The sequence below is a fragment of the Lepisma saccharinum genome, chromosome 16, assembly GCF_977018435.1.
Source record: "Lepisma saccharinum chromosome 16, izLepSacc3.1, whole genome shotgun sequence".
NCBI lineage: Eukaryota > Metazoa > Arthropoda > Insecta > Zygentoma > Lepismatidae > Lepisma > Lepisma saccharinum.
Window position 1 is genome coordinate 3919908 of NC_139244.1, and position 12302 is coordinate 3932209.

At 35.8% G+C, this 12302-nt stretch overlaps 1 protein-coding gene across 1 annotated transcript in view; it reads left to right on the top strand.

The window, feature by feature from the left end:
• The first annotated feature begins 382 nt into the window (after positions 1–382).
• Positions 383–12302, top strand: part of Gsc (goosecoid homeobox) — a 67481-nt gene continuing 55561 nt past the window's right edge. Inside the window, exon 1 of the mRNA XM_083137482.1 lies at positions 383–740. Within this exon, the coding sequence (XP_082993608.1) occupies positions 383–740 (358 nt within the window). The remainder of the gene's footprint in view (positions 741–12302) is intronic.

A 12302-nucleotide genomic window follows, 5' to 3' on the forward strand; every position in this document is an offset into this window, starting at 1 on the left:
TGTATTGGTATCTATGCCAATCTTTACTTCGAAATTTTGTTTTACGAAAAGACAGGAAGTAAATTTCATTTATCGCAAATGCTTATGCATAGAGAAGCAAGTTTCCGAAGAGCTTCGTCTTCCTTTGGAAGTTTCCTTACCCCTCTCCCCTCTCTGCATCCCTCCTCCACTCCCAAGGGAACCCCACGGCGTAACGAGTCGTCACGCTCTCTGCGGGGCCCCAACGCAACGCCTCGTTGTCACCAGGTAGGCGGGATCTGAAGTTTGCCAACAGCCCTGTCGGGAAGACAACGTGAGTCCGCGTTGGCACGAGACTGTCGGGAAAGCGGAGAGTGCAGGTAAACATAAAACGGACATCGTGGGTTCGAATCTGGACGAGGACATGGTGGAGACAGTGCCCCAGTCCCCACCGGCGACGGGCAGCCCGGGCCCCCTCAGGGGGATCAGGCCCACCGCGTTGTCTCTTGCGGGCGCCGGAAGGCCCGAGGATAGGTACCCGCATCTGGGGTACGTCCCGTCGCCTATTCCGCCGCTGCCGTGTTACCTGAGCGCCGAGCAGCTGAAGCAGTACAGTGGCGAGTCGTCGAACGCCTCGCGGGGGTCGTCCCTCTTCACCATCGACAGCATCCTGGCGCCGCGGCCCATGATGCCCCAACGGATACCCTCCGTGCTGCATCATCCTCTGCATCTTGGACACATCGCCGCGACCGGCTTCGGAGCGACGTCGGCGGATTTTTTGGGTAAGTACGGCGATTTTCATTTGTTTCACTGTAAGCACGTTGAATTTGCACCCCTCTGTTAAGTTTAGACCAGTGTTTCTCAACCGCGGGACCCTGGTATCAATTATACCACTTCTCTGTGATTATACTAGGTCGCGAGAGAAAAAGGTTGACACATAACAAGCAATTGCGCATTTGAGTTGTGAGTTTTTGTTTTCTAAGTCCGCCTTATGCACAAACAGGCTAATCGAGACTGGACAGTTTAAAGCACTACTGTACCTCCACCGGGTATCGAACCCGGATTTCTTGATTACTAAGTATAACGACGTTATCACCACGCCATCGGAAATTTTATACTTGTTGTCCACGGGACGAGACGGGACAGGCTTTTAAAAATTCGAGACGAGAGGACATTGACCATGTGTCATGAGACAAACGAATATTTTCGAGACGAGACAGCATTTCCACGAGACGAGACAGGCCAAAGTCTCGTCTCGTGGGCAACACTATTGTCAACAAGCCTAGGCATAATCGAACTATTACTCTTTATGATTATGCCAGAATTTATTTTTCAATATTTAATTTCAAAGGTACTTGTTAATTAAAGTAATAACATTTTAAAAATTAGAAATTACGAGGAAAATTCTTGGAATAGGGACATCAACTTCTAAAAAAAGAATTTACCGGCCGCGGTCTTACGAATGTTGAGAACCACTGCTTTAGACAATGTTGTTAGCTCTAAAAAATCATTTATTGTAGCAAGACGCTGCAAGGGTTGGACTTATCGCTGTATCTTATGTTATTTGAAGTGTTCGGCACATCCTTATTGAATGTGCCGTTTCCAATGTCATGAGACAACCTTTCTATCTTCCCGACTATAGGGGGCGATGATAGTGTTTCAAATTATATTTTTAGCTTTTTGAGAAGCACGGACCTTTCATATCTCTGAGGAAGTTTTTAATCATGTCCTTATGTTTTCAATGTGGTGTTGTGTATGTCCTGGGCATGTTTCTTTACAACCTTATAAGGGCCCTTTCACCCCTTCTTTTAACTTCAAGGGATTTTATATAAAGGGAATGTACCTTGTTTACTTTCAAGGGTGCAAAATGTTAATATTTGCCGAAGTACCCAAAAAGTTTAACTCATTCATTAGTGTTGAGAAATTTGACAAGAACACGTTTCGTTGTATTACAAACAATGGTCTTGGTAACTAAATTTCCACAGAAATATCTTAAATTGTACTCAGTTATTTCTTGTAGTGTAGACTGAAGAATTAAAAGGAAACTTTTAGAACAGTTAGAGAATAACGTAACGCGTTACCAAAATTACGTTCTAACGGCATTTCGTTACTTTGCGTTCACGACATGTTCCAACATGCTTACACAAATACTCGGAAGAGAATAAATACTTCCACGAAAGTTTCCAAAATTACAAATTAGGTTTTTATGTGGCAAATGTTTATCTCTTACTTTCGAAAATTTCCTCGATTGAGAGAGTTAAAAGATGTCACAGAATATGTACTTTAGTGTCTTAATCGGCGGAAATCTGAGAAAAAATTATTTAATAAAGCAGTTTCGTGTGATGGCTCACAAAAATTACTACATGTAATTGACCATGGTCTGTTGGGTATGCTAATAAAGCTATATTTACTTTGTGGAATACCATCTCTTGGCGTCTTCAGCTTTGTAAAAAATCAAATCAGTATACACAAAGAAAACAAATATTTGAAATAAGCAACAAATTGTTTATGCTAACCAAATCCTTGTTTAAATAGATGACGAGCAAATATTTGTGGACCAAAAACAAAGTCTTTCAGAAATCGTTCACATTTGTCTAGAGTAACCAAAAAATTCTGTCGAACTACTAAATTTATTGAGGGTATCAAATTTTTTGTTTGTGGTTTTGAAAAAGTTTAACCAAACATCAAATAAATCAGTTTCTTCTGTGTACACAATTGTTCCAATCGTTAGGTGAACCACTGTTACTATCTTTACTATCTTTAAACTTTCTTTCGAATTGTCATTATATTTTGCAATATGTCTATTAGCCGCTTTCATTTGTACGACAAATTTATCAGTTATTTATTGAAAAATATTAAATGAAATTAACATTAGTGGATCTTTATATAAGAATTACCGAACAGTTCCTGTCTTCTTGTGCAAGGATTTAACCTGGCAAAGTGGTGAACATTTTCCCGCCTTATAAATGTTTGCGTTAAATTTATTAAGTATCACTACGTTTTATCCGACAATGACAACAACTTGAACCTGGATTCACACGAGGGCCATTTGTAGTGTCAGAGATTGGCACTTTACAGCAATTAAAAGCAAAAAAAAAAAAAAAATTACTTGCTTCATGAATTTTATATTTGGTTGTAAAGATTTGTTACAAATGTGACTTTTACTTATGAATGAGAGTTCAAATTTTTCCTGGCAGGGATGAAAATTGCCAGTAATACTTGCTCTATTTGGAGTGGGAAAGTTTCTTGAACCCTGGACTATCATTCTTAGTCTTTCGCTGCTGGTTATAATTTTGATTGTTTTATGAAAATTTAAGTCTCCCCTTTGTTATAATTACTTCAATGGTGATCTATTTTTCATAACTTGTAATACCAACGTTCTTCTTTTTTCTTCCTTTTTATTTTGTTTTAATCTTCATCCCTTTTTAATTTTATTCCCACTTTTTAAATTTATTCCCGATCTATTGTCATGTATTTGATCTCGTTTATATTTTATTCTGCTATTATGGCGAGGGTGATTGTAAGAATGACCCAATCTGAAACACAAAAACCTTTCCTCTTACTTCTACTTTTTTATAGTGTTCGAAATTAAGGGTTGCAAATAGCAAACTGCGACTATAGGAGGAGGAGATAAACTTTGAAACTATAAATGTGAATTATCCTTGCAATAATTTACTTAGCATTTTTTTAATGAAAGGAATACCTAACATTAACATTTTGATAATTTATATACTTAAAAATGAAATAATGAGAGTATCATAAAACTGAACGTGAATATAGAATTTTTATGGACAACAGAATTGATAATATTTACATTGATAGTGTTCAGAAAAATGTGTTAAGAGTTTAACTGTGATCCTCTTAATAATTGATTTGGTTTATTTTACTTAGCTTTTCTGCCACTTTTGGCTAATCCCGAAGATGAGGATAAATGATGAAATTTATGAAGGGACACTCACGAAGCCATGCCCAGGCCGGGATTCGAACTCGGAGCCTCTGGCGTTATAGCGCTCTGCGTCAACCATTCCGCAACGGAGGTAGGATTATAGTAATAATAATAATAGTAAATCTTTAGTTTTGGGAGCAAAATAAAGTATATGCAGAGTGAATAAAGTTTGGTTTAAAAAACAATTAGTGCTCACCAGTAACAAATGCTTTTTAGAAATTTTGCACATAATATGTTTATTTTTCCAAATAAATTGCTGAAAATTACCACATTTAGTGCAGGCTATAACTTTCTTTTTTTTTTGTTTACGGTTACCAAAAAGCTTAATCAATTCAAACAAATCCGCTTTTCCTGCGAATCGTTACTATTTACTTTTGCAACTTGATAAAAACTGTTGAACTGCGGGAGGTAAACAGTAAATCTGCATTAATCTAGATACGAACCAAGGATCCATTGTTTCGTAATAATCATATTACTTGCACTGTCGAGCATGAAGGAATATTTCTTAAAAAAATCATGTAACATTCAGAAGGTAAACTTGGTCGGAAATAATCAAAAAGCAGTTTCTGGTAACCAATCATCTGCTTAAGTAGGTGACAAACAAATGATTGATCACTAACACCAATGATTTTTAGTAAAGTTACTAAAGTTTGGTAGTCGAATTTATACCAAATTGCTTGTTTTTGGTTACCAAACGTGTTTTGTTAATTCAAAGAATCAAGTTATTTCTTGTGTATTACGCTAATCCTTCTTACAGTGTAGAAATTTATTATAACTAGTAATTTTTATTGCTATGTCTACACGAGATTTTAAGCTTGCTTTTTACTATCGACTCGCATTTGGCGACGAAGTTGTCAGTTTTACCGCCTAAGATTTGGATAAGTTACTAACTAACGCCTTACATCTAGCATTAATAATGTCTTCCAAAAGTAACCATTATCGTTTTTTCGTTACTTTGTCATAGAATAAGAAAATTATTTAACTGTTTATTGTTTATTTAACTATTTATATATGTTCATTGTAGTACATGTTTTCCCAGCGTAACTTAACCCAACAAAGAAAGCATGCATCGTCCTGGCAAACAAATCATGCAATTCTGAATTTATCAAGACAATGCAAGTTGCGTACTTACCTTGAGTTGCGTATCTTGTTGCAGTATGTTATTCATTAGTTACCTAAATAACAAAATCGAAATCTTTGTTGAGACAAGTTCAATGGAAAGTTAATTTCATAAAACTTGAGAAGCAATTGAAATGCTTATTCTATTTTTTTTAAAAAAAAGTTATTTTTCTCATTATTTAAACGAACCAGTCTCGAAATCTTTAACTCGTTGGATTGAGATGAGTAAATCAAAAGTTTTTTTGAAAATATGTCGAACAAATGTTTGACACGGCAAGGAACATGCTGTAAAATATTTTTACCGTGAGGCATTACAGTAATTAATAATAACTTTAAAAAATAATTATAATTATCAAGCGGTATAAACCTACTTCAATTATAATTACCTAGTATGGTTACATTTATTTTTTAATATCATTATTTTATTTTCTGGCGGCTCGCTCGCAACCGAAGTTCTCGGATTCAAATCCCTACGTGGCATTCGAGTATCCCTTCATCAATTTCATCATATTATCACTCGCCCTCATCGCCGCGATTATAGCAAAAAGTGACGCTAAATAACAAAAATTCAAATACAAATTTTCTTTCTATGTGTTCAAAGTTGGTAAATGATAAACGTGCTTTGTGAATTCAGACAAATGAGTTCTTTTCTGTATAATTTCACTAATATTTATTTTGCCTTCAAATATGGTCGAAACACGAAAATACTGCAAATGGATTTTTTTTATTATTATTATTTAATTTTTCTTAATCATTTTAGATTTTAAGTGCAATGATAACTTTCATATATTCTAAAGTTTTAAGTTATAGCATTTCACCTTGCTCTCGTTGTTTAGTAATCTTCATATATTTTCTCTACATGCTAATGGTTCATACTTTGCTAATTTTGTTTGTGAATAGTTGATGTAGAAGCACAACTTTATAGCTCAGTTGAGTATATTACACAGATTTTAATGTTTCGGGGGGAAAAAGTGAAATGTTTATAGCTAACGGACTTGGAATTATGAAAATTGGTATTCTGATGCACAAAGATTGTTCGGAAAATGTTAGTAGCTTAGTTCAACCTTTCTTTCCTAATAATGAACTCTCACACTAATTTCTCGCTGGCGAACATTATCTCTCAAACATGGCATAAGATATTCATTACAGATGTGATAACAGATATATGCAATTGATTACTCGGACGTGAAAGTGAAATAAATTAAATATATGTTAAGTGTTGACAGTGCTTTCAGTATAAATGTACCTATTACTTCTACAATTTGAAAGTTTGGAAAATAATTATTGTTATTTCTAATAATAATGATGATAATGATGATGAAGTTATGCTTGTGGACGAATTTTTTATTATTATAGCGAGATATAGGTAATCAATGCCATTTGTATATATGGCAAGTTGAAATTGTATCTTATTTTAATGTGCATGGTTATTACAAGTATAAAAACATAAGTTAGAATGAAAACGTTACCAAATGTTTGAGATCTTGTGTTTATACACGATTTGGGTAATTCTTAAACTCTTGCTTCAAATACCACTTTTTCCTCCTAATTGGCTTGCTTACATATTTTCTCATCACGTAACTTTTTAAACAATAACATCCATTAGCGAACTGTGTCGGAAACAGTTGCGTCCACAAAGAGTTTTATGGTCGTGGCTGTTAATTTTCTCCTTATTTCATCATCGGATATTCTATCTCTTTTTGACTATTGTTTCACCTATGTCTAAATTACGTTACCATCCGATTTACACACCACAGACATAGCAAAGGATGCATTTATATACATAGGTTGCATAATCTTATGTTGTTGTTGTTTAATGTATGTACAAAAACTTACGTTCGTGCTTTCTTTCAACATTATAAGTGTAGAAATTCGAAACTGGAGCTTAGATATCCAGACACGAGGGAGAACGAGAAACATTTTCTCGTCTCGTCTCGCCTCACAGGCACCTAATCTACAGAAATATATTTTGTTAGGGGTTCTCACACTCTAACCAAGTGTCTTATGTACAGTAATAAATTTTGTTATTAACATTAATAGGTATATTAATATATTTCTTATACTAGGAGTAGATCTATTAATAATAATTTTATTGTTATTAGAGCCATTGTAAATTAGAAAAATCAAAAGAACTTACTGCTTTTATAGTTTAATGAAGAAATACAGTTCAGTTAGTGTAGACCCTAACTAACTAACTCTCTAGCCTTCTTAAATCCGAAGGTTTACGACTGCAGCAACACAAGCATTCCATCTGTCCCTATCCTGGGCAAGATCAATCCAATCTTTTCCATCCTTACCGATTCCTATAGATCCATCTAAACGTTATCCTCGTCTTGGCCTTCCTACAAGTCTCTTACCATCAGGTTTCCCAACAAGAATCCCGTAAACCTTTCATTCCTCTATTCATGCCACATGGCCTGCCCACCTAAGTCTTATTGATTTAATTATTCTAATAATATCTGGACATGAATACAAACTGTGCAGTTCTGAATTATGTAACCTTCTCCACTCACCTGTCTCCTCATCCCTTTTAGGTCCAAATATTTTTTTAAGGATTTTATTTTCAAATACTCTTAATTTATGTTCCTCTTTTAATGTAATGGACCAAGTTTCACATCCATATAATACTACAGACAAAATTACTGTCTTCCATATTTTAAATTTTAGTTTCTTAGATATTTTACGAGAAGATAAAAGTTTGTGAAGAGAAAAGTAACACGTATTTCCTGAATTAAGTCTGCGTTCTATTTCTCCTAGTGTATACCCTAGTGTAACATATGCAAGCAAGTCGGAATACCATGTTTTCATATTCTATCGTTAATTCACAGAATAAATGTTTCCACAAGTTTTCAAAATTCCAAAAGTAAGTTTTTTACGTGAGAGGTTACACAAAGTTGACTTCATGAATAAACTTTGTTTCCCCTAACTCGTAAGATTTTTCTTGAACGAGGTGTGTAAAAGTCGGTAGAATAACCATGCATTTCAGTATAGGGCAGCGATTCCCAAAGCGTGCGCCACGGATGGCTTACAGGAGCGTCGTGAAATGTTTCGATATTTTCACTGAAATGACACTTACTTGTTAGTCAATGATACGATTGTTCCAAATATGTTCTTATTAAGTACTTTTACACATAACATGTTTCTGAATTTGAAATATGTGTTTATTTTTTTAACTTAAGGCAAGCAACCTAACCACAACAACTGAGCGTTGCAACTGTTAGATAGGCCTACATTCTGACTTGGCCATCGCGGAAAGATCTTGAAACACTAAAGCCAGTCTCACACGGTGGTTACGTAGGTTCTCACTTCCCGACTCACCTCCGACTCGAAATTACCATAAGGTTTTTTACGTCTTCAGTTCGCGAAGTCAGCAAAAGGGGTCTGACACGATCCTTAAAATCGCATCTTTAAAAATGGCGACTGCAAGTAACTTATATAGCAACACTAGTTTTCTGTACCTCCGTCTTTCTTTCATTTTAATCCAGCCTAATTTATTATAATATTCAGTTAAGTGGTCATACTTCTTAAGGTTAAATATAGGCTATATGAGTTCTGAATTTTTTGAATTCTCATTGCCAGCATTTCAGTACAATCAGCATATATACTATCGCAATAGTCAAGATGTGAGAGGACCAAAGCTTGTACAAGTCGTTCTTTAATAACAGGCGGAAGAATTTTTTTATTTGTATAATAGATGTAAGGAGGCATAGGCGTTTTTACATATATTATTAATGTGTTCAGACCAGGTAAGGTTTGTATCTATAATCACCCCTAGATTATTTACAGATTTAGAAAATGATATGCATGCACCGTTTAGTTGTACAGTTGGCATATTAGCCGAATTTATACGTGCTAAAAGCTGACGTGATCCAATTAATATGCATTTTGATTTATTGGAATTTATATATAACCCATGACGGGCAGCCCAATTATTAATATTTGACAGTTCCATGTTCATCAGCTCAATTCCACGTGATAAATTCGACAATGAACTTGATATATAATACTGAAAATCATCAGCATACATGATGTGTAAGATTTCTTATGGATCTTGTTATAACGTTTACATACATTGAAAATAACAATGGACCCAATACACTACCCTGAGGAACACCAGAGTCTAAAGATTTCCTGTCAGATTTTCCGGACGATGATGCAACGCATTGACTTCTAGGGTATGAAGTGTAAAAAATAAAGAAAAATAGTAGATCCAGAAAGAGTTGCTTAATCAAGGACATAATACTCAGGGTAGAATTTGAAGGCGAGATGAAAAGGAATTCCCCAATCTGGTTGCTAATTTTCGTGGAGGAGGTGTGTGTACAGTACTTTCTTTTCTTCTGGGAAGAAGGATTGATTTATTATTGTTACTGTGTTCATCATAATAACTGCTCAAAACACCTAGGTAGTGTGGTATGTTCAGCGCTTGCAGTGGGAATTTCTAGCTGATGGGATGTTTGATCGATCATTGGGACTTGCATGGTGACAATGACACAGCTTAGGGATGATTTACGATTTTTTTCTAGCTGGAGGATATAATTCACGCAGCCCCTCTCACTTCGAGCACTGGGTATGGGTATGTTCATAAATGAGGATGCATCTATATAAATATTACTAATTTTATGCCGGTGCCGGTATGGCGTATCACAAGAAAAAAAGCACGGCTCATGTGCTTCACGATACTTGAAGGAAATTTTTTGGAATTTTCCCCTCACTGGAAATTCTTCAAATGCCACACTGATAATAATAATAAATTGCCAATAAAAATTAAAACATTTAAATGCTGACCAAGGCAACCTTTTTTTTTTCAAAAGTTTGCCTTCTTGGTCAGCATTTTAATGTTTTATTAACATGGAAACAAGGGTTAACAGTGTTACCATTGAATAAAAATTAAAACAAAATTAGTTTATAACTATTGTTACTTAAATATTACTATTATTTCTGATATTGAATTTTATGTCTTCCGCCTGACTCCCACGTCTATGTATGCGTGTCAATCTCTACGCACAGATGTAGAAATGTTATTTACGCACATACGCACATCGCTTAGCAAGCAGTACACAAGAGCCATTGTTCAATGAACCTTGTTAAGTCCTCTTGGGAGGGGGGGAAGGGGGGTGTCAAGTCCCAAACACCTCCTCCGTTACGCCAGTGCCAAGAGCGTGAAGTTGGACAAAGCCCCCGTTCACGGAGGCCACCCAATCGAACGAAGCCTCCCACTCGATCCAGCCTCACAATTAAACGACAGAGAACGGTATTTGCCGAGCAAACATAATTAGGCGAGCCTGTGGTAATTATAATTGACGCGGTGGTTCTTCCTCTTTTTTCTTAAAGTTACTTCTCCTCCCCCCGGCCCTCACACGTGGGACCCTCTTTTCCTAAACCCATTACTAGAGGTCCTACTTATGCAAATCAATGCTTCTTATCTGTTCGCTATTCCCTGAGAGCTCTCGCCTGTTCTTTCCATGCGTCCTCCTTGTCCACTTCGCCAATTAAGTGCTCAGCAAAAGAGATTTCCAATCACCCACGCCTCCTTTACGAAGCATTACGTTTGGCATAGCCAAAGAACGACATCGGACACCTATCTAGAAATGCATTTCGTGGGGAGTCCGAACCAAGTTTTGAATTGATGTTTTAAGTCCACTTATATTACAGCCATAATACACACAGAAAACTAAATGCATCATATCGATTGATGCACCAGAATGCATCGATCGATGCACTAAAGTGTGTTTTATGGCTTCTTCAAAGAATCACATTCACATTTGATGCATTTGGGTGCATTTTTGTATGTCGTGAAAGAAACACCAAAGTTCATCATTTGATGCAAGTGAGGATTTATTTCAGTCGAGATGCACTTCAATGCATCAGTTGATGTTCCTTGATGCACCTTCCTGCATCTTTTCGGACGATGCACTTAAACGTTTGGTCTGAGCTAGACGAAACGTTTAAGTGCATCATCAAAAAAGATGCATTCTGGTGTATCAAAAAAACACTTTGGTGTTTCTTTCACGACATACAAAAATGCACCCAAATGCATCAAATGTGATTCTTTGAAGAAGCCATAAAACACACTTTAGTGCATCAATCGATGCATTCTGGTGCATTAATCGATATGATGCATTTAGTTCTCTGAGTGTACAAATCAACAACAGAATCTAAACTGACAACGAGCAGCTCTTCTTCTTCTTCATAACAGTGTAGTATTATTAACCTGTGTGTTATTTGGGGTTAGTATGGGATTAATACAGATCTCAATATTTCAATAGTCTTATGGGAACTGTTTTGAGTTTTTAAGTCCACTTTATGCACAGGAAGGAAAATAATAAATAATAATATAAATGCTTAAATTTAAATAATTACATTACAATCAAATTAAAATAATATTACTTAAAATATGGAAATTCATTAACATTGTATTGTTTTATTACATGAATTGGTAAAAACATGAGAGAGATAACAGAACGTTCACCTGTGAAAGCACATAGTGGTTTGGATCCCACTTTAAACTGTATGTCCATTCCTGATTAGCCCAGTCCAAGGGTTTACCGACGTCATATCTACTTGTTATTTTAGCCACAGCAGAGAGAAGTGACGACATGAAAGCGCATGCGCAGAAGAAGAAAACGCTTGCATCCCGTTCTTATAAGTTAACAGCCAGATTGTTAAATTTCAAAGATAGAATATTGCAAATCCTACGATTACTTCTAACAGCGCTTACAACATCTAATAAGAAGTTCCCTTAAAGAGGATTCGAACCCGTGAACCTCCGATGACAATTCCCATTGCTTTAGAGGTTTTCTTAATGGTTCGCTCCCCGCCCCGAAATTTCCGGCATGTTGGATTAATGGACGTTCAGAAACCAAAATTTGTAACTCACTTGAAGAAAAAATATTCGAAGCTTTACAACAGGGAGATAATACTAGGACGATCGAGCTAGAATAATCCGACATTTTGAATTCCTGAAATTTGAGCGAAAACCAGTCCATAGAATGGCACCGTTTATTGCAAGTTTCAAAATGGCAGAACGTTTGTTATTTTTGTTAATAACAGAATTAAAGTTTCATCTAGTTAGTATTAAAAGAACAATCAAATAAAAACTGCGTCAAGATCGAAACATTGAGGTTACAGTACAAGCACCAGGTTGTTTTTTTCTTTTTTAATATTCTACCATTTAATGCAACGAATAACTGGTTTCACAGTTTTCAAAATTAAAAAAAGTTTTACGTGACATTTCAAACAACGTAAACTTCATGACTGAAATTTCCCTCTAACTTTTAAA